Genomic DNA, 23,319 nt, shown 5'->3' on the forward strand with positions numbered 1-23,319 from the left:
ATAGTTTTTTTTCCACCGATTTGTCTGTTGCATGTGTCAATAAAGGGTGTCCACAGTCAAATTGAAACTCTTTAGAAAAGCTGTAACATTTTGCCCTTTGGATTAATTTTAATGAAATTTTCGGTGAGATGGTCTCAACGTGTATTGTTTACACAGCATGAGTTTCATCACAAAGAACAGACATCCAAGGTTGAACAAATGTTTCGAAAAATTGTATGTAAGAATTCAAATTAAAATACGTTAGAAACACTAGTGCCGCCATACGGAATGTTGCGACTCGAGTTTGCGATTAATGAGTAAACTGAACTAAAATTTGGGTTGATCTTATTGGCCGTGGCCATAACAAACTGTCAAATCAGTTCAAAACAAACAAGACAAAACAACGAAAATCGATCGAGTTTCTGCGGAACCATTATTTTCAAATAAAAACCAAGCGGTGAAATGTTAGTTATTGTGATAATTTATTGCAACAGTGATTTGTTTTAAATCAATTTCAAAGAGGAATTCAAAAATCCTCCGGGGGGAAGTGGTCGTAACATAACTTTTTCGTTGCTGGCGCCTGGACTCCACGTGAGAAGAAAATCTCCTGTAGTTCGGGCGACTCGCAGTGATTTATTCAGTGGCTGCACCTACAATTTGGAAGGATGTTTATGAATGAATCGATGTAAAACTAAACAATAAGCAAATACTTACAATTAAGCATCCTTTGGAAAATTGTGAAAAGATTTTCGCTTGGTAACACCTTGTTAATTTGCGCACCAGTAAAACTTGCGGCCTATGTTTTGATCGGTTTTAAAAACACAAATTCTGAAATTTATGTAAATATGACGTCTGCCAGTCGTCGAAACAATGTCTATTAAAATAGCAGTTAAATTTCTTACACATTTTAGGAATTTGACTTGGATGTCTGTTCTCTGTGGTTTCATTGTGAAATTTCTAGTTTTTTTTGAAAATGGAGTCGAAGGAACAGTGCGTGCGCGAGAAAATTTTGCACACTCACCTCAACAAACCACATCTTTCGCACCAAGCCATCGGAAGGATGTTGGGAATCCAACAACCCACTGTTTCTCGTGTCATAAAACGTTTCGTAACAACTACAACCGTAAATGGTCAAGTATACATGAATGAGTGCCTGAAGAAACGATTGCTTCCGTTTCTCATCTAGCCTCTTGTCACTACTGCAAGGACGTTCTGGAGTGGTACAAGACGAATGAGGTCAATTTCGTGCCGAAGGATCTCAATCCTCCAAACACACTGGAGTTGCGGCCAATCGAAAGATACTGGGCTCTAATGAAGCATGAACTTCGTAAGCATTTTAAAGTTGGCACTATGGTTGAAAGTAGAAAAAATTCAATTCAACCGATGTACAAAACCTTATGGATGGAATTAAGAAGAAAGATCGGACATTTGGATTTGGTGAAGAAATAGAGTGAAATAAAGATACGTAAACCAAGCTTACATTCAGTATTCCCTAAAAACATCATAACAATCGGTTGAGACCGAGAAGGACGAAAGTCCCAGATTCATTCAAATTTTATCCAAAAATACCTTTTAGTTTGATGAATTTATTTTATCCGAAATAATCGCGTTCAAATCTTTAAAATGAATAATATCGTCTTTTTATCGATCACATCTCTAATATATCGGGTCACATCTCAATCTATCGCATGACAGATTATTTATCATTACCACTAGACGGATTTCACGCCAACTCATCCAGTGGTTGGCAGCACCCTCTCAGAACCTTATGGAACTTTGTGGGTGTGGAGACTTAGCAATTTTAAGCAACTTTGCGTACTTATTTTTTTCAAAATTTATCTCGCCTAACATTTGATAAGGGTCAAAGTTTTTTGTCGATTTTTTTTTCAAATCGATATAGCTTAAAAATGACAAGCCCTACAAAAAAGTGATGTATGGCGAACTTTTAGCAAATAATCTGAAATTTTTAAAAAAAAATTAAATAAAATAAAAAATCGGTTTCTACACTCTAAAAAAATATATTTAAAAATTAAAAGTCATTTTCCCAAAAATGGTACCCTCAGATTTGCTTGATATTTTTTCTCATGAAAGGCAATATAATTACCTAACTTTTCTTCATACATCGCAAAGTGGGCGCTTTTAAGGAAAAAAAGTTGTTCGAACAACAACTTTTTCATGTTAATTTTTTTTTTAGCGTGTTTCACTCAAAGTCGAATAGTAATACGCGCACAACCTTATTAAAATCTGTTGAAACTTAATGAGCATAAAGATTTTGACCTTTTGATAATCTGGGCGTGCTTAAAACAAAAATCTAGCCGAACATTTGAAAGGGCCTAATACAGAGGATTTTCCTGCATTTCGAATGGTGTTTTAATAAATGAAAACTCTAGTGTTTTTGTTTAGTGCATAATTTATTTTCCTATAATTCTCCATACATAATTTGAGTTTTTCATTGATTATTAGTCTATCGGAAACAGAGTGATCGACAAAAAACTTTGACCCTTATCAAATGTTAGGCGAGATAAATTTTGAAAAAAATAAGTACTCAAAGTTGCTTAAAATTGCTAAGTCTCCACACCCACAAAGTTTCATAAGGTTCTGAGAGGGTGCTGCCAACTCCGAAGACGAGTTGGCGTGAAATCCGTCACTAACAACTCTCTGCTGATTTTTTTTCATAAGGGCCAATGTCGAAAACGTAAACAATGACTTCTTCCACGGATTTCTCGAAGATGAAAACTCGCTCAAGTAAAATATCACAATGAATGTGGGAGAGTCCTCCTATCCGATAGAATTGGTGGCTTGCATGGATAGACTTTGAATAAGGGAAATTTAACAAAAAAATCCATTGTTTACGTTTACAACATTGGCCCTTACGAACTCTCAGTGTTCAGATGTTGAGGTGGATTTCGTCAGAGTTTGATGAGGAATGTGGGTACTTCGAGTACACGAATCGCAACCTGGATAACATGTTCTGTACAAATAGGTGCAACCGACGTCTGACCGAGCAGCACCAGGTTTGCTTGGATACTTCTTCTTCTTCTTCTTTGCATTTCAAGCTTATTGCATATCGCATATTAGCTTATTGCGTGCTGTCAACTTAGTGTTCTAGATGCACTTCCACAGTTATTAATTGAGAGCTTTCGATGCCTGTACCATTTTTGCATTGATATGATTGTGTGGCAAGTCCAATCATACTTCTATGCCCAGGGAAGTCGAGAAATTTTCCAACCCGAAAAATTCCTAGACCGGACCGGGAATCGAACCCAGGCACCTCCAGCATGGTCTTGCTTTGAAGCTGCGTTTTTACCGACTGAGCTAAGGGAAGCCCTTTGCTTGGATACTTGCATGGCTGAGAATGATGAAATAATTGAGCATCCTCCGGGTGGGACGCTGAGGTGGTTGTTAAACCCTCGGTAAAACCAAACGAGTTTTGGTTGACGGCTGGATTTCGGGAGTGCTCCGTGAGGGGTTGTCTCGATCTTGCGAGGGAGGTTGTTGATTGGGAGTAGTATAGGTGGAGTGCGGGAGTTAAGCTTCTTCTTCTGCTCCTGATGGGTTGCGAACCGGGGCGTGGTTAGGAGATTTGAGAGGCGTTGTCGTTGATATTTAGGTAGATTAGCACGATCGGAATCTATGGGTCAGATAATGGGACGGCGCTCATGGACCAGAGACAGAGGACGGAGGGGATGACTGCTTTGCTGAACGGAAGATTGGCAGGTAAGGGCGGTGTTTGTTGTTACTCTGGGGAAGAATTTGCCATTCGATTTGCGATTTTTTCGAGATTGACCGAATATGAAACCCGCGCGATCATAAAAGTGACAGTAAAAATAAGCACATTAAAACATATTAGAGCAAACAGTTTGATAATTCCAACTCATCCAAAATTATCGAATAATAGTGGATGAAATCGGATGATACCGGCAGGCGCATGTTATTATTCATCATGAATCAAGTTTCTCCAAAAAATCTGAATTATTTAGCAGATTTTAGTTAAATCTGTTAAATGAAATGCAGAATGAATTGCTTTCGTCCCCCTTGGTTGAGAGACTTATTTTTGGTGAGCACTTCTAAGTGATGCCATTTAACTGTGGACACCCTTTAATCTACACATCCATGATGCCGTTTATAATCCAGATAGGGAACGGCAATGTGGAGCGAGCGTGTTATGATGTGGGACAATAATTTGTGTCCGGACGATAAAAGCTAACATGTTGCACACCCAAGTTTGTGATCTTTACCTTCTTTGGATGTTAACTTTTTGTGACGAATAAAGGCATATTGACCCGGATTTCAAACTAAATTTGCACAAGGTTTTCGTAATCAAATCTGTATCACGATTGGCCACAAGAAATCGATGCTGAATGAAGTCAGGTTTGGCCACAGTTCCGGAAGCTTGGTCACTAATTAAATATCATCAATCTTTTAGCAAATGGAACCTAGATGCATACCTTATTAAGGGCAATGAATGGTTTCTTGCTTCATGTGACCAAACTCGGATGTTCCAGATATCGATTTCGGTGTCCATAATAAACTTTCTCATAAAAATGGTCATGCAACACATAACAAACACCATCCAATTGATGCGTGTGAGAAAAATCTTTGAATATTTTCATTTTTTTCTTGTAACCTGTGACTGGTTTCATTCGCTCGAATGTTACACAAACCCGAAAGACATTCGCCCGAATATCGCAAACGCCCGAATGTCCAGTATATTAACTGAATTTTACCTCAAAATCATCTTCGGTATGATACCAGTGACCAGTTCCAGGCCACATAGGATAAAAAAATTTAAGATTTAAGACTCAACCTTCTCCGATTTACTTGAAAGTTTGCATAACTATGAGTGATAGCGCGAGGGGCACGCAATTGCCTTTTTGACTGCGTTGGATTTAAAGTACAAGGTGTTCAACTATGTAATTAAGTAATTTAAAATGAAAATTAACTATTTCATGTAATTAAATTTAATTTCGCGTAATCAAAGCAGTGCCAGTGTAATTACTGTAATTAAAACACGTACTTTAATTTGATTACGTAATTAATGTTATTAAACATTATTTTCTGTAATTAATGTTATTAAAGTTACACAAATGTTATTAAAAACGTACCCAAATCCTTATTCTATTTTAAAAAAATTAAGAAAACCCTTAACACATCCTCGAATGATTTTTTTTTTTTTTTTTTTTTATAGTTACTTTAACACTCTTGGGTCATTCGTGACTTGACCAATTCTGCGAATTTTTATACTAGCACTAGAGTTGCAAACTGAAATAATCCACTCATGACAATCGATTTCACTCTCGTTTTGTACGTTCAACATAATGTCGTATCTAGTGCACTGCCGTTATTCGCATGTCCGTCCCATAGCGAAAATCAGCAAGCCGAGAAAATTTGCGTTTTAAATTTGCTTCGTACCATTGCTTCTTATGTGATGGGTAAACCAATTTGACTGTCTTTCCAAACTTTTTCAGAACAAAGTTGTTGAGTATTTTGAAAACATGGGATATTAGCAACAATCAATACGAAACTAACGATTTTAAATTGGCTCACTACTTGACTAGCCTATTGGTCTCAAGCAAATCGATTAACGTACCCCATTCTAGTCAAAATTGTAGTACTACACAATGTTTGTTTTGATTCGCTATGAAAGTTTGACAGATAAAATGAGGGGTTATTGGATTTTCCTATGTTTCGAGGGGTGATTCGACTAGCTTGGGGCCGAAGATAGTACCAGAGCTTAGCCAAAAAGTGGAGCACGTTTCTACGGGAACTACTTGTCTTAGAGTTACCTCTATGATATTAGCTACCATTTGCATTGGAAAACTCAGTTTTGACAAAAACGACTATGGGACCGGCATGCGAAGAGCGACAGTGCACTGTATTCGTTGAATAATGCGCTTTAATGCGCACAAGATGCGACGTTATGTTTATCATACAGAACTAGAATAAAATCGATTGTCACGAGTGGGTTATATCGGTTTACAACTCTAGCGACAATATACAGTGAAAAGGAAGTGATACTCATAATGAGGGCCGTGATTGCCGTACAAACGAAATGAGAATCACTTAGTTGTGACGACAAGTCTTCAAATTTTACATTCCCTTAAATTCAAGCAAATCCTCGAGCAAATTTCCTCCCGAATCAATAATGTTCGAATTTTAAGCCATGCTCGCAGCACCAGTTCGACAGATGATGATATTAGGTTGTGCCTGAATTAACAGATTCGGAAGATGTATTTGCATTTGCATTTGCATTAATTTTCTGATGTTACACGTGAATTCTTCGATTATTTCAATATTTCTTTCAAACTTAATATTATTATACTAATAATAATTAACAGATTTAAGGCAGAGTTCATTAACAAAAAAACAAAAAATATTATCTTGTTTTGGTTGCAGACACTAAGATGATTCAAACCAATTGTGTGATTTTATTTGTATTATCGCCATCATATGATCCGGAAGTCATCACATCCGTATTCAGAATTGACGCGATAGCACTTATGAAATTTACCTCCCCATTATTTGTATTTCCATGGGTCAACTAAACAATACTATAGGCAGAACTCCAAACCGATAGGAAACGATGAGTCCCATGTGCACAGGACACGAAATGATCGTTACCGATCAACTTTTTTTTTTTTATATTAATTTATTTGTACAGGCTCAATCGAATAAACTTTACAGAGCCGAGTTATCATTTGCATTATACATGAATAATGTCTTAAATCTAGAGTTAAAGGAATTTAACCGATTACTCGCGGTCGTCTCGAGGTTAGTGGAGATTTACAAATTTTTGGATGGGGAAAGGGAGAAGGAGGTTTGAAATATGATTTATTATACAAATTTTTTTAATTAATCCTAAAACATGAACTTATTTCTATTCATCTTGAAAACAAACATTAAAAAAAACTACACGCACAATACACAAACTAAACACAAGGTTAATCAAACTTACAATCTAAGGTTAGTATTCTTAAAGTATACATATATGAGTTTCATAAACTCCAGATCACGTCTAGCCAAAATATCCCGAACTGGAACATTAGGTTGTCTACCTCGAGCCCGAAGGGAATCGCACAGCTCAGATCTGACTTCACGATGCTCAGCACAAGACCAAAGGATGTAATCGGCGTCTTGGTAACCTTGTCCACATTCACAGAGATTGCTGTCTCCCAGCCCAACACGAAACAAGTGAGCGTTTAACGAATAGTGATTGGACATGAGGCGAGACATCAGACGAATGAAGTCTCGACCCACATCCAACCCCTTGAACCAAGGACTCTTCGACACCTTAGGGATGATCGAGAATAGCCATCGTCCCAAACTTCCTTCACTCCATTTATTTTGCCAGCTGGCGAGCGACTGTTGACGCTAAATGAAGAAAAATTCATTGTAGGCGATTTGTCGATCGTAAATATCGCCTTGCATAGCGCCCACCTTAGCAAGTGAGTCCGCTTTCTCATTGCCCGGAATCGAGCAATGAGATAGGACCCATGCAAAGGTGATGACAAAAGATCTTAAAGATAAAGCACTCAGAAGCTCTCGTATTTTCATGAGAAAATACGAGGAGTGCTTTACCGGCCTCATGGATCGAATAGCCTCGACAGAACTGAGACTATCCGTAAAAATAAAATAGTGATCTGGTGCAAGTGAGGCGATCGTTTCTAGCGTATAATGTATTGCCGCCAGTTCCGCAACATATACGGAACAAGGAGCATGAAGCATTCGAGAGGCGCTATGAAATTCGTTAAAAATACCAAAACCAGCGGACGACTCTATTAGTGATCCATCTGTGAAGAACAATCTTGCGGAATCAACTTGGCCAAACTTTGCAGCGTAAATTGACGGAACAATCATGGAACGATGATGTTCTGGGATTCCACGAATCTCCCGCGTCATAGATAAATCAAAACTAACTGAATTGCCGAAGTCGGAGAAGCATACACGATGGGGATTATGCTGTGAAGGGCTGACATCCTGAGTTATGTACACGTAGTACAATGACATAAAACGAGTTTGAGGGTTTAGCTCAAGAAGCTTCTCAAAGTTTTCGATTACCAGTGGGTTCATAACTTCACAACGGGTGAGGAGCCTGAGGGACAATTCCGAAAACCGATCCGATAGTGGCAACATGCCCGCCAACACACAGTGGCAACATGCCCGCCACTCATCGTATGAGTCGAGTGCATGCATCCTAATGCGATACGAAGACAACGATACTGGATCCGTTCCAGTTTGATGATGTGAGTTTTAGCCGCCGACTGGAAGCAAAAACTACCGTACTCTAAAACCGATAAAATCGTTGTCCGGTACAACGTTAAAAGATCTTGCGGATGAGCTCCCCACCACGTTCCGGTAATTGTTCGGAGAAAATTGATCCTTTGTTGACATTTTCGTCTCAGATACTCAATGTGGGATCTCCAGGTGCATTTGGAATCGAACCAGACCCCGAGATATTTGAAAGACATGGAATGAGTGATCGGCTTACCCAAAAGTTGAAGCTTCGGTTGTGCTGGGCTATGCTTCCTAGAAAAAACGACCAACTCAGTTTTCTCCGTGGAGAATTCGATACCTAGCTAGATAGCCCAAGGAGACAAATTGTCTAAGGTATCCTGTAAGGGTCCTTGCAGGTTGACCCCTTTGGGCCCTGTCATAGACACTACGCCATCATCTGCAAGTTGTCTCAACGTGCAGTTGTCACTTAGACAATTGTCAATTTCTCTGACATAGAAATTGTACAAAAGGGGGCTTAAACATGAGCCCTGGGGGAGACCCATGTAACTAAATCGAGAAGCTGTAGAGTTTCCATGAGAAAAGCTCATATGTTTCTCTGACAGCAAATTGTACAAAAAGTTATTAATTAATGGGGAAAGGCCACAAGCGTGGAGTTTGTCTGAAAGGACTTCAACCGATACTGAATCAAAAGCCCCCTTAATATCCAAGAACACAGAAGCCATTTGCTCTTTTTTAGCAAAAGCCAACTGAATTTCGGTGGAAAGCAACGCGAGACAGTCGTTCGTTCCCTTGCCCCTACGGAAACCAAATTGAGTATCTGAGAGTAGGTGGTTCGTCTCAACCCATTTGTCCAAGCGAAAAAGGATCATTTTCTCCAACAATTTTCGAATGCACGATAACATCGCGATGGGACGATACGAGTTATGATCTGACGCGGGTTTTCCAGGCTTTTTAATGGCTATAACTCTCACTCGCCTCCAATCATCTGGAACAATATTGAACTCCAGGAACTGACAAAACAAATTCAACATGCGCCTCTTAGCGACGTCTGGGAGGTTCTTCAACAAGTCGAACTTGATCCTATCAGCCCCCGGAGCCGAATTGCGACACGAAAGGAGCGCGAGTGAGAGCTCTAGCATTGAAAAAAGGCTGGCTGATCTCGTCTACCGAATTCGTCGTTTCGCGAGGAATCATCTGTGCCGGCACGAAATCAGGACATACTTTTCGCGCGAACTTGAGAATCCACCGATCCGAGTACTCCTCGCTCTCGTTGTTTGAAGACCGGTTACGCATCCTTCGCGCCGTGTTCCAAAGCGTATTCATCGACGTTTCGCGCGATAAACCGTCCACGAATTGCCGCCAGTATCCGCGTTTCTTGGCTTTGATGAGGCTCTTGAGTTCGCGTTCAAGAGTTGAGTACGCTTCGAAATACTCGGGTGTCCCGCGTTTCCGGAAAAGCTTAAACGCGTCGGACTTTTTACGATAAACCTCAGTGCATTGCTGGTCCCACCAAGGGGTAGGAGGTTTCCTACGAAAAGACGTTCCTGGAACCGGCCGAGTTTGAGCTCGAAGCGCGCTGTCCAAGATCAGATTGGAGAGGAAGTTATATTCCTCCAACGGTGGAAGCTCTTCTACCGACGACACGGCTTCATCTATCGCGGTCTTGAACGTTGTCCAATCGATATTACGGGTGAGGTCGTACGCGACGTTAACGGATTCCGACGAATTGAACCCACTGGCAATCGAAATGCCGATCGGCAAGTGATCACTACCGTGGGGATCCTGGATCACATTCCACGTGCAATCCAACGATAATGAATTAGAGCAAAGTGTGAGGTCTAATCTACTTCCATTTGAGGATGGACCAGCCAGACGTGTTACTTCTCCATTGTTAAGAATTGTCATATTGAAGTTATCACAGAGGTCATATATCAAAGTAGAACGGTTGTCATCATACAGTTCCCCCCAGCCTGTACCGTGGGAATTAAAATCTCCCATAATCAACCGTGGAGTAGGAAGAACTGAACAGATATCTGAAAGTTGTTTTTGACTAATCGAAACTCGGGGAGGAATATACACAGAAGCAATACAAAGGCTCTTGCCTTTAACAAAAGCCTGACATGCGACAACTTCAATACCTGGAAATTGTGGAAGATTCACTCTATAGAAGGAATGGCACTTTTTGATCCCCAAAAGTACTCCTCCTCCACGCGAATCCTCACGATCCAGTCGAATAATGTTAAAATCATGAAAAGGAAGATCGATATCTGAAGAGAGCCAAGTTTCACATAGAGCAAATGCATCACAATCATTATTGTGAACCAAAAACTTAAACGATTCTATCTTAGGAATAAGACTTCGACAATTCCACTGTAGAACAGTGATCAAATCCCCGACCTCGTTTGGAAAATTATCCATCGAAGGAGATGATTGCTGCAAGGAGGGGCCACTTTAATGTCAACTGCTTCAAGAGGGTTTTCACAGTAGGAAGCATTGCCAGAACAATGCTTTTCAGAGGATCAGAAATATCGAGGTAATTGAGGATACTGTCCACAATGTTATCAAATGAGAACAACCCAGATGAAGAAGGGGCTTGTGTTCTGAAAATTGGGGCATCGGGGGTTTTGGATGTCCCCGGGAGAGGTGGAAAATCCTGGGTATAATCAGTTCTGCGGAATCCAGAAGGAGTAGAAGTCTCCTTTTTTCCACCACTCCTTGATTTGGGCAAGCTGATTTGGGGTTCTTGATCTGCAACTTTCCGCGAACGGATGCGTTTTCGTTTCCGGGCAGAACCTTCCGGAAAACTGAAAGAAACTTCCTCCTCAGCCAAGTCAGAGCCAGACTCGTCATCTGACAAAAGAGCGAAGGGATTTGTTTCGTTGGTCGATGGCTTGGCTGTCTTAAGCATTTCTGCAAAAGACCGCCTGGAACGTTCTTTAAGAGAGCGCTCTAGTTTTTCCCCGCGTTGTTTGTACACCGGACACGACGAGAGACCATGAGGAGGAGATCCTTTGCAGTACACGCATTTTGGTGCCGTGACTGTGCAGGCGCCATCCTCGTGCTTCTCCCCGCATTTGGAACAGCGTGCCTTGCTGCCACAGTGGGACGCCGTATGTCCCAACTGCTTACAGTTTTGGCAGTTCATGACCCGGGGAACGAACAAGCGCACAGGTAGTCGAAGTTTTCCCAGCTCGATATACTGAGGAAGGGCTGAACCAGAAAAGGTCACGCGAAACGAGTCTGTGGGGGTAAAACTCTTTTTACCCTCGCTGACAGATACTGAGCCCAGTTTTTGGACATCCAGTATCTTCACCGGGGGGAGCAAGGGGTTCTTGAAACGGCCAACCGCCTGCTTCTCCAAGATCTCGGGGGTCAGACTCGCTTCGGTGACCACACCTTCGATCTCCACATCACGAGCTGGTATGTAAACCCTGTACTCAATCGTAAAGAGCTGGGAGGCAGCAATCTCGTTAGCCTGCTTTAGGTTAGAAACGACAACACGAAGTTTATTATGCCTAACCTTCGTGATTTCGGTCACGGCCGAGTATCGCTTCGTCAGATCAGTGGAAATTTGCATCAAGTTCAAAGGTTTGTTTTTGGGCTGAAAGTAGACAACCCATGGCCCAGTCGAGTCATCTGGATAGGCTCGCGATCGGGGGCTTTTCTGAGACGAACCATGAATGACAGGACGTTTTCGTCTTTTCTTGCCATCGAGTGGCAAACTGGTTTCATCTTCCGACAAAATGTCCATATCGTCTTCTGACGAGACGTCCATTTTGCCGTACTAGTGGGAGCGGTAAACGCTCTACCACTGAAACGATGCTTAAAACCACACAGACACAATAAACAGAAAAAAACTACAAACACAGAAACACAAAATTAAATTTAACTGATGGGCGAGAGAAAGAAACAGGAAAAAAAACTTATCTGCTATACTACTACCACCGAGTGATTACACAGCAGCAGCGGAGCGACGCGCAGCGTGGGTGACCTTCGATGCGCGTGTGCGGGCGATCTTTGTAGTGGTGTGCTTGTATTAGGCTCGGCTCTCAGCTGGACACACGATGATGGATGACCTGTATAAATGCGGAGGCAGATGCTGACACTCGATGACGATGATCTGTGTGCAGGTATGCGTGATCACGCACCGATGAAGCGCAAATTGGTTTGCGAATATCCAATTTCAAGTGAACAATTTTCTTTCCGATGACGCCGAAAACTACACTTTCTTCTCAGAAAAACTCACTTTCAGATAATTGTTTAGCCGGGTACTATGCCAGTAATCACTAAGCGAGAAAAAACTGATAATTTAAAACAATCGAATACCGAGAAAACTTCCGAAATACCGGAGCGCGAAACAAGTCGACTGTACTTCTTGCAAGGTCGCAGTGGGGATGTTACCGATCAACTTGACACACTCAAGTTATACGTTCTGGGAAGACAATTGCATACTAGCTGCGATTTTTTCCCGGAAGTAGCGCAGCGTGTGAATGTCCAAAGTATTCACCAGTTCCAGTGTCCGTTCAGCTCTTTCTCTTATCGGCCTAAAAAAAAACTTCTGATTCTGCGAAATGGCCAGCGAAAGAACAACCGCCTTCTGCACCTTTGTCACCGTTCCCGCTCAAACACAGACACATCGGTGACAGAAGCTTTCAAATACGATTGATTTCTATATTGCTGGAAAAACATGATTTTGAATTTAATTCAAAATACATATTTGAGTTTTAAACATGTTTTCAATTTACTTTGAATCATTCATATGTTTCAACAGTTTTATTTTTGATTTGAATGAACAATATTCGTATCTGTGGAGAAATAAATAATATTTTTCCATGTAAATTTTGTTAATAACCTAAGAAAAAAAACTGATTTTCTTGATTTTTTGATAATTTTTCCCATTATTAAAAAAAATCGTGTCGAAAAAAAACTATATTTTCGGGGCGGTAAACTTCCCCTTAACCATACATTTTGGGGTTAAATACAAAGAGGCAAAATGTGCTCAACATAACAGGCAACAGGCACAACCTACCTATTCAACTGCACTGCGACGATAGAGGACGAACGAGATGCTTGCTGATTGAAGCGTCGTTGGGTAGTCAGATTAAAGAGGATGAATAGATTCATCCTTGTCATCCAGTTGACAGCTCGTCGAGGGGTTCACCACTGGATATTGCACTATGACTGAATGGTAATCCGTTCAGTCAATTGTGCACCTCACATCCCACTCCTTCTCTCAAGAAAAACGAAAAAAAAAAATCGCTGTTGCTCATAGCTTTAGGGTGCTTGTTTTTCTTTAATTAATATCAGTCCATTTCAGCAGCCTAAATTGTCTGTGATGTTGACCCCATAATAACTGCACAAAGGTCATTTTTTCTATAATTTCTGATACACCGCAACTTCTTTAGCCAACTGGATTCATGGCGTCTTAGTAAAAGTCCCAACAAAAAAAAATGGAAATCTAACTGCGAATGACAAGTTGCAAACCTTAATGCTACCATAGAGGTAACTCTAAGACCAGAAGGTCCCGAAGAAACGTGCTCAACTTTTCTTTTTTTTTTTTAATCTGAACTTTTGGAAATCATTTCTAGTAATCAAACATCAAGACTTCTGAGAATGTTGCATTCTTGTCAGTTTTTATAACTTGCTTTCTAATCTTCATTGCCTTAAATTCAAACTCTCCTCATAATTCTTGCATGCCATTTCAGAAATGCCAAATCTGTTTTTGAAATATAATACATCTCCAGAAGTGAAGTATATCTTTCATTAAAACGATATTTGAATAAATCTGTACACTGGAGTAGTTACTGCTACCGGATGGCCTTAAATTAATTCAGAGAAATTCCAATCGATTTATTGTAATAAATTGTCCTATTCCTTCGTCTTAACAAATACCAAGTTAAAACACAATCTGTGGATAAAATCTGGGTCTTTTTTGTAATAAAACTCCTTTATAGGAATAACTCCATCAAAAAGAAAATATTGATGACTTAAGCATTTGCTGCACAAATACTGACAAATACTGTAGCCACTATGTCAGCAAAAGCTTCAAGAGATTCTTTTTCTTCTTTTTATTCGCATTTCAAGCTTATTGCTTAGCGCATATTAGCTTATTGCGTGCTCTCAACTTAGTGTTCTAAATGCACTTCCACATTTATTAATTGAGAGCATTCGATGCCGATATCAATGCATGAATTTATGTATTGTATGGCAAGCACAATGATACTCTATGCCCAGGGAAGTCGAGTAAATTTCCGACCCGAAATATTCCTTCGACCGGAAAGGGAATTGAAACCGCCGCATCCGGCTTAGCTTCAAGAGATCTGATCAGTGAATTTCATGTCCCGTATGAATCTATTCGGTATTCTGATCCAATATTCTGGATCTCAGTAAATGTACAATGATCGAACCCTCAACTTTCTGATCCTTTTAATCGATTCATTCTTCTCTTCAGAATTGGTATCTCACTTCTAACTACGTTCAACTGTCAGAAAGGGCATTCAATTAAATTATAATTTTCTAGCTATCAACACGAATCACCTTTTTACCATCTAGTAATCCTCAAACTAAGGCACTCATGATCGAGTGACTCAACATGCTCAGATACGTCTGTTCGAGATTCTCCCGCGTCACTCTATCATCGACAATCTATTCCTGAGCGAATCTATTCCTGAAGATCCGCCCTTTCGAGTGGGTGACCCACAACCAGGGGTTGAAACTGTTGACGTTTTTTACGACACTCGCTTCGTTGTCATGCGCGACAGTCTGTTCTTATTCGTACCATCATGCTCTACCGTCGTCCTACTCACACATCACAACCGGTAGAATAACATTAGAGCAAAAAGAAGATTATCAAATAACTTTCATATGACATGAGTGATTTCGTTCTAATTCCTCAGTTTGGTGTAAATTAAACTATTTCTGATTAGAAATGTTATTCCTAGGACATTATTGCTTGCTATTTTCAGAATTCACACAAGCACAACATCAGCAGCTCTTATAATGAGAAAAACTAAAATACATACATTCGTGACGGTCTTCGGGGACAGTGTCATATGACAAAGACTGTCAAATGAAATTTGAATTTGGTACCGTACTATGATAGCTTGTTTTGCAAGTGTCAGAGGCAAAGGCAGTCGATTATCACAGAAAATGTGTCGACTACCGTAACCGCTTACAAGACTGCCCACAACACTCAGGAAATCCTCACGACATGCCTTTCCTGAGCGGGTGTCTCAACACGCTCAATAACTTAGCGATTCCCAAGATCCACCTTCTTCGAGTGGGTATTCTGCCACACTCAGGCAATCATAACGACTTGCCTTTTCTGAGCAGCAAATCCACAGACCTTCTTACGAGCGTCCCACTTCGTCACTAAAGGTTTGCAGTAATCTTTCCACCGGGCGTCCCACACCATGGCAAAAATAGTCTTCTAGTGGGCATCTGCACCACCGGGCGTCCCACATCGTGGCAATGATTACATTACATAGCCGTCTCGAACCATTTTTCCACGGGCGTCCCACCACGTGTTTGATACCTGTTATGATTGCTGCAAAAATGATTATTCTAAGACAACACGGCAATCATACTACACTGCAGGAAACTTTTATCAACAATCAATACGAAACTAACGATTTTAAATTGGCTTACTACTTGACTAGCCTATTGGTCCCAAGCAAACGATTAACGTATCCCATGCTAGTCAAAATTCTAGTACTACACAATGTATATTTTGATTCGCTTTGAAAGTTTGACAGATAAAATGAGGGGTTAGTGGATTTTCCTATGTTTCGAGGGGTGAATCGATAAGCTTGGGACCGAAGATAGTACCAGAGCTGAGCCAAAAAGTTGAGCACGTTTCTTCGGGACCTTCTGGTCTTAGAGTTACCTCTATGCTATTATCACTTTTGAAAGGCAACGTAACGAAGAAAAAAAAAACAATCACTATTAACGCGTCAAAGCAAAACAAAATGTCTTCTCATGAACATTGACATTGCACGCTTTGTTTTTGTTGGTATCATTCCATTCCATTCGCGGTTCGCGGTTCGCGCTTCACACTTTCTCATAGACCAGACGAAAATTTGACGAATATACACGTGGGACTTTACGACTAGCCATTCTTTTAAATAACACTTCAATTTCCACTTTTTAGCCCTCTCAAATCGTTGGGTGATTCTAATGGAAAATGGTTCAATTTATTTTAGCACTGGTTAGTAGCTAAAACCTGGCAGGATCGCCATTGTGAGGTTTATTGGACCGTATCTCATCGGAATCACCCAACCCTTTTGGAGAGCAGGCACAACCTACCTATTCAACTGCACTGCGACGAGAGGACGAACGAGATGCTTGCTGAATGAAGCGTCGTTGGGTGGTCAGATTAAAGAGGACGAATAGATTCATCCTGTTCATCCAGTTGACAGCTCGTCGAGGGGTTCACCAATGGATATTGCACTATGACTGAATGGTAATCCATTCAGTCAATTGTGCACCTCACATGCACTAATACTTGTGCATTTCACAAACGTCAGAGAAGTTTATTAAATGTCTTGAAATGGTGAGGTAGATTGTTTCACATGCGAAGGAATTGTATTTGTAAGTGCTGGGAACTATAATAATTCAAAGCAGCAAGGAAAAATGGTGCCTAATAGTACGTTCAGACTACAGAGTTATAACATGTTATAGCGCTATCTTGATGGTCGTTTCTGTGTTGCAATTATTTGACAACCGTTATAACATGTTTAAGACGCTGTCCAGACTGGAGAGTTATAACATGTTATAACGGTTGTCAAATAATTGCAACACAGAAACGACCATCAAGATAGCGCTATAACATGTTATAACTCTGTAGTCTGAACGTACTATAAATTCATAATCAGTGAGCATGAGAAAGGACTTGCAAAAGTGTTAGTGTGTTTCGGGGGTTGTGAGTAATATTCGACAATTGAAGAGAGACCAGAGTGGGTTTGTGAGTAATAATAAAGTAGCATTTTGGTGCATGTTTATGACCCATGTGGATAGCAGTGAGTATTCTTCAGTGAGCAGAACGTGTGTTTGAAATAGGTTGACACTAAAGCTGGGTTTAGACAGGGCAAGTCAATTGATCAAGTCAGTTGAATTCAACTGACTTGAACGCTAATTGAACGTGTAAACCATGTCATTCAACTGACTTGATCAACTCACTTGAATTGAAAAAAGTTGAACCAGGCTCATTTTTCAAGCCAATTGAATTCAACTGAGTTGATCATTTGACTTGCCTAGTCTAAGCCCAGCTTAAGAGAAGAGGAGACAATACGGGGGCGAAAACGAACCACTTTTCTGTCAAACGCGAACCAGCTCGTGATTGGCCAAGTGCGTATGATAGAGATAGATATAGATAGAGATAGAGATGAAAGAGTAAAAAGCTAGTTTTCTGCTCTTCCTCTTATACCCCGGACAGACTATGGCTTATATCATGTAATATAGGCTGTCTTGCAATGAGCACTCATATATAGGATTTCCAGTGAAAACTAGATGTATGAGTGCTCATTGCAGGACAGCTTATATTACATGATATAAGCCATAGTCTGTCCAGGGTATTAGGGTTGACATAAATAGAAAAACGTGAGAAGAGCGACATTCGATTGTCTCTGTTTATGCAGAAGCATCAGGGTGGCCAGATAATTTTTTTATTATCAGTAGCTTCTCAAGACTCTGCTCCAGAACAATACACTGTCCTTCAGTTCTTCTGCTTTAAACGTGTCGAAATCAATATTTATATTTCTGATTCTAATTCTGACTACACGGAAAACAAAACATTGGTATTGAACATTTTTCAAGATTACAAAAAATTCTGTGATTCTCGGTAGGAAAAGTGAAAAATCGGTAGTTTTTAACCTTTCGTCTGTGAATCGGTAGGCATCCCGAAAATCGGTAGGTCTGGCCACCCTGAGAAGCAGAGAGAAATACACGCTATTATGAAACAACCCAACAATGTCCCAGGTTTTTGGGTGATGGACTTTTCTTTCCAGTCGTTTTTATTTTTATTTTGCACGAGCATGGTTTTCAATAATTTTTATTAAGAACGCTTTTTTTTTTGGAGAATTACAATAAATTAATAATTTAAATTACACGAGAAAATAGAATAGAACTAGAGACAAACGTAATGAAACAAAAAAAAATGCTTTGAGAGCGTGTTTATGAACAATTTGATGTTTGATGTGGAGCTTTTACCGTATGCTTAAGGTCAGAAAATTTCCTTACTTACGGCTCAATATTTGACCTAGCATACACATTTTAGGTGCACAAGTGAAGATCTATGGATATGGTTTTATGTTTAGCTAGAAGTAATAAAACAATGAGAAATTTCATCCTTAGCCATAAGATTAGTTAAAGATCTTAAACTTTAGTATTAAGAACTAATGTTACGCCAACTTAATCGTAGGTCAACTTCAAAACGACAACAGCTCGAATCTCATTCCGAATTTTTGCTTATTTGTTATGCAGTTTTAAGTGTTTGCAAACCCCTTCGCTTTATTTGCTTTGCACTGCGAGAAAAATCTACTAGTCCCGCGTGTGTTTTGATTTTTTTGTTTTCATATAAATGTGAATAGCAATTGTCTGAGTCTGTTTTGGTAATTCCCGATAATTGGTATTTAATGGTTATTATTTTTGTTTTAAAGATTAATTCTTAAAAGCGTTAGTTGTTGTTATGCTATAGTGAAAGTGACCTTAGCCACTGGCTTAAGGTTCGAATTTTTTTTAAGATACAATGTATAGTATAGTTGAGCTAATTTATTGTATTAAGTCTATTCTCCGGGCTCCAACGAGAATTTGGCAAGCTCGTTCAAAATTCAGATAAAAAAGCAACAAAATTTCGAAAGCTATGAAAAACTAATTGGTAGTTCTTATTTGGCAGCTATTCCAGTTGGAGAAAATGTAGAGTATTAATTGACAAGCCCAAAATTATAAGAAGCAAAATCCTGTAAAAGCAAGTGCAAACCGGACAAATTGAAAAAAAAAACAGAACAAAACTTTGGATTCATTCGTCGACTTCTGTTTTGACGATGATGTCCTTGGACAGTCCCGGTGGTGGTTGCCTGGCGCCAGCAGTGGCTGGCGAGGCCCGAGAAGAAGACGTCGAAGAAGAAGACGATGATCTAGAGTTGGAAGAGTTTGGTTTGGTATTGTTTGGCGATGAACAGTTGTTTCCGTTGGCATTCTTCGGCTCGTGCTGTTTGAGGGTCGACATGAGCGATAGCGGGATGGTGATGTATTGCTGGGCGCCGTCTGAGGGAGAAACGGAAGGGAAACGAAACGATGGTGAGATTATATGGAGAGAGCTTTTGAATATGTTTGCATCAGTCTAGTAGGACTGGGTGAATTCTAGAAGCAAAGTTCTGAGTAATTTTAGGAGGAATTTAAGAAAATCTGAAACTGGAATTTCAGACTAATTGCAAGGATTTGCAGAAGGAGTTAAAAAAAGCTATTGTAGAATTTAAGAAGGGAGTCAAGGTTAATTGAATTGAATTCCAGAGATAATTTAAAGGAATTCCAATACGGATTTCAAGAAAAATTCCTAGAAGACATATTGAAGGAATTTCTGGAAAAAAAATCTAAGTATTGTCAGGAGAAATTTCAGAGCAATAATAGACGGAATTCCTGAGTTATTCTAGAAAAACGTTCTGGACAAATTCGTTGATAACATCCATTAACAATATGCTCATGAAATTCAGATTGTTTTTACAAGAACCTTTAAAGAATTTCGTGAATTAATTCCAGGGTGAATTTCAGAGGAATTTTGGGACAAATTTTCGGATACAATGTTGGAGGAATCATTGACGCACTTTTATTAAAAATGTCCCGGTAAATCTCTGAAGGAATTCCTCGGTTAATTATTGAGAAAATTGTTTATCATCAATTGTGACTTATGTCTTGGGAGAATTCATGATAAAAATAATGAAGTAAATCATGGAGTAGCTTCTCGATAAATTCCAGGAAGAATATCTGGTGAACTCCCTAACTACTTCCAGAATTTCATAGGAATTTGTAGGAGGAACAACACAGATAATCCAGGAGGAATTTCTGGAGTGATTCTTGATGGAGCCTTGGGGAAAGTCCAAGAAGACATTTCTAGGAATTCTAGGAACTTCAAGAATGAATTCCAGAAGGACTCTTATTGCTCCAGGATAATTTCAAGTACTAATTCATAGATAATTTTTTGAAGGAATCAGTGTTCCATTGAAAAAACTACGAGAAACATTCAAGTGGTACCTACATCCATAGAAAATGATTCGAAATGCGGTCAATCCATTTTTTAGGTGAACAGATTTTGGTCCCGCATGGCACTGGAGCAAAACCTCTGCTGAAATTTCAAGATAATTTTTAAGATGAGTTCCACGATGGATTAAGAAGAGCAGTGTATCTTTAATTTCAGGTGAAATTTCAGGAGTATTATTAAGAGGAAATTCAGAAGGAACTCCAAGCGGAATTTTTAGAGTCAATACTAGACTGATGCCAAAAGTGAAATTTTCGCTCCACACTGCTCAAACGGCTTCAATCTGGGTCCTGATCAGCCTCTGAAAATTTGATCTCATATAGTACGAAACTGACTTGGCACAAACGATTTTAATTTATATAGAATTTACTATGAAAAAACTAAATATTTTGTTCATATCTTTCTAAAATTTCACCATTTCACTCTGCTTTAAAAAATGATAGCTATGCTTGAGGAAATTTTCTCATCTAAAACTTCGTTGAGGATTACTTTTCGATAAAATGTAAGGAACTAAAGTTATTAATGATTCAAGCCACTGAAATCTTATGACTAAGCTCAATCAACTGTTAGGCAGGCAACAATGCTCGATTACTTTTTCAAAGTGACGTATCAGCTTTTGTAAACAATGCATTTGACCGTCGATTTGACGTAACTGGTAGCTTGCCCACGCATGCTAACACTATCATCAGATAGGGGAAATTTTCCCCTGCCTGAAAGTGGTGTTAGTATGTGTGGGCGAGCTGCCAGTTACACCAAACCGACGATCAAATGCATTGTTTACAAAAGCTGATACGTTTCTTCGAAAAAGTGATCGAGAATTGTGTTTCTGGCGCGTGGAATAGAGCATAAAGACCGGCGCACAATAGATACGTTTTCGGCTTTTTGACAGATAATGCATGGGCTAACTTTCAAAAAACCTGAAAACGTATCTATTGTGCGCCGACCTTACGAATCATGGCTACTATGTCATACTGCACAGTACAGTGTTGCTCACAAAACAGCTGCTTAATCCTGGAACGGGACTTGACAATAGGGTAGTGATTTCGAGCCATTTGTTTTGTTTATATTTACGAAAGGAAAGTTGAAAAATTGAGTGCATTGCATGTTTTAAGCGATGGATATTGTTGTTTGTTTATGGTTGTTCATTGAGTTGAGCAAATATGATGTACAAGCTTCTAAACTGCGGTAGAAACTCCGAATAATATCCAAATTAAAATAGAAAAAATATTTTACATTCCTGACATCATTGGTCAACTCCATCAAACACCACGCACAACTTTCCGAAGGGTATTCGTCAAAAACATTAAGAAGAGTGAGAAGCTCGATTGTCAAGTCCCGTCGTGGGCTTAATCATGTCATTAGATTATCTGTCTCTTAAACAATTAATAACTATTTAACTTGCCGTTTGGCAGAAATAAAATCCCCGGAAAATTTGTAGCGGGGAATATTTTTCATATGAAAACTATAGAACTTTTTAATATTTCCATATGGAAAAAGCCTAGAAGACAATGAACAAAATGTTTGGAATTCCCATAGTAATGCCCATAAAAACTTCAAATGGATTGTGCCAAGTAAGTTTCTTACCAAATGAGTTCACATTTTGAGGGGCTAATCAAGATCCGATTTGAAACCGTTTGAGCATTGTGGAGCGAACATTTCAAATTTTGCATCACTTTAGTAAATACACGAGGAACTGTAGAAGGAATTCCAATTGAAATCCAAAAGGAATTTCAAAGGAAACTAGGAGAAATTTTATGCTATTTTCCATGAGGAATTTTAGAAGGAACGTCAGAAAGAGTACACCAGGAAAAATGACATTGGAATTCCAGAAGGCATTCAATGGGAATTGTTATATCCGTAACCAAGGCCAACAAGTAAAACTAGTTGTTGTGAGGAGCTGCTGCTTATTAGTCTAACTTGGTTGGTGGTTGTAATACTAATGGAAATCTTTTTGCTATCATTCAGGCAGGGCCTACTACATCTCCTCCTTTTGAAAATAACATAGGAACGTCGTAGGAATTCTTCAACTGGTTCAGATGGCACGGCTATTTGTGCGAACTGCAATTCTACATTTAGAGCGGCAACTTCATGAATGACCATCGGATTCGTGTCGGATGTACTTGCTACTGGAGAACCACCAGGAATAGGGACATCGGAATTAACAGGCTCTTCTGGATCATTCGGTACAGCTATGGCATCTTGAACCACATCGAGCAGGTTTTGCCATGGTAGCTGCTGCGTCGATTGCTCTGGGACATCAGAATTGTGACGAGGGTGCATTGGGTTGACATGCAACCTCACCAGCTTCGGCTTCCGTTCATCTCCAGGGAAACGATATAGTAGACAGAGCCTTTCCGTTTGATGACTCGACCAGGAATCCAGGACTTGGCGTTTTAGTGATGCTGGTCAACGTAGACCAGGGGATCGTCTTCGAAGTCGCGCTTGACTGCTCCATGCCGACGATTGAACTGCTCGTTTTATTTGGCACCTTGAGTAACAGGAACAGGCTTCTTCAACAGGTCCAAAGTGGTTTGCACTGGTCTTCCGAGAAATGCTTCTGCTGGAGACGTCGATTATGCTGTGTTTCAGTTCGGCTTTGAGTGATACACCGAAAGGAATGTCTGCCGGTGCTCCAGTGTGGGCGAGCCTTCCCCCTTGGCTAGCTTCTTGAGGCCACGCTTGAGTGAATCACCGAATCGCTCCACTTGGCCATTGGACTGTGGATGGTTGGGAGCAGTGCGAATATGGGTAATGCCATTTGCTGCTTCAGCGCATGCAGTGCACTGACGGACAAACTGCACCTCATCGTCGTCAACATTGGGCCAGTAGCTGCAACTGCGGGCCAAAGACTTCAT

The 23,319-nt window shown here is 39.9% G+C and overlaps 1 protein-coding gene across 3 annotated transcripts in view; it reads right to left on the minus strand.

Annotated features, from left to right (window-relative positions):
- Positions 1-18,325: 18,325 nt before the first annotated feature.
- Positions 18,326-23,319, minus strand: part of LOC135709781 (ras-interacting protein RIP3-like) — an 80,729-nt gene continuing 75,735 nt past the window's right edge. For 2 of the 3 annotated variants that reach the window (XM_065232176.1, XM_065232175.1), the window contains exon 4: positions 18,326-19,476. In XM_065232176.1, the coding sequence (XP_065088248.1) occupies positions 19,229-19,476 (248 nt within the window). In that variant the 3' untranslated portion in view covers positions 18,326-19,228. The remainder of the gene's footprint in view (positions 19,477-23,319) is intronic. The other variant, XM_065232174.1, reaches the window with a different exon arrangement.

Source organism: Ochlerotatus camptorhynchus, unplaced genomic scaffold (genome assembly GCF_037179485.1).
Source record: "Ochlerotatus camptorhynchus isolate MF236.1 unplaced genomic scaffold, CSIRO-AGI_Acam_v1.1 ptg000364l, whole genome shotgun sequence".
Taxonomy (NCBI): domain Eukaryota; kingdom Metazoa; phylum Arthropoda; class Insecta; order Diptera; family Culicidae; genus Ochlerotatus; species Ochlerotatus camptorhynchus.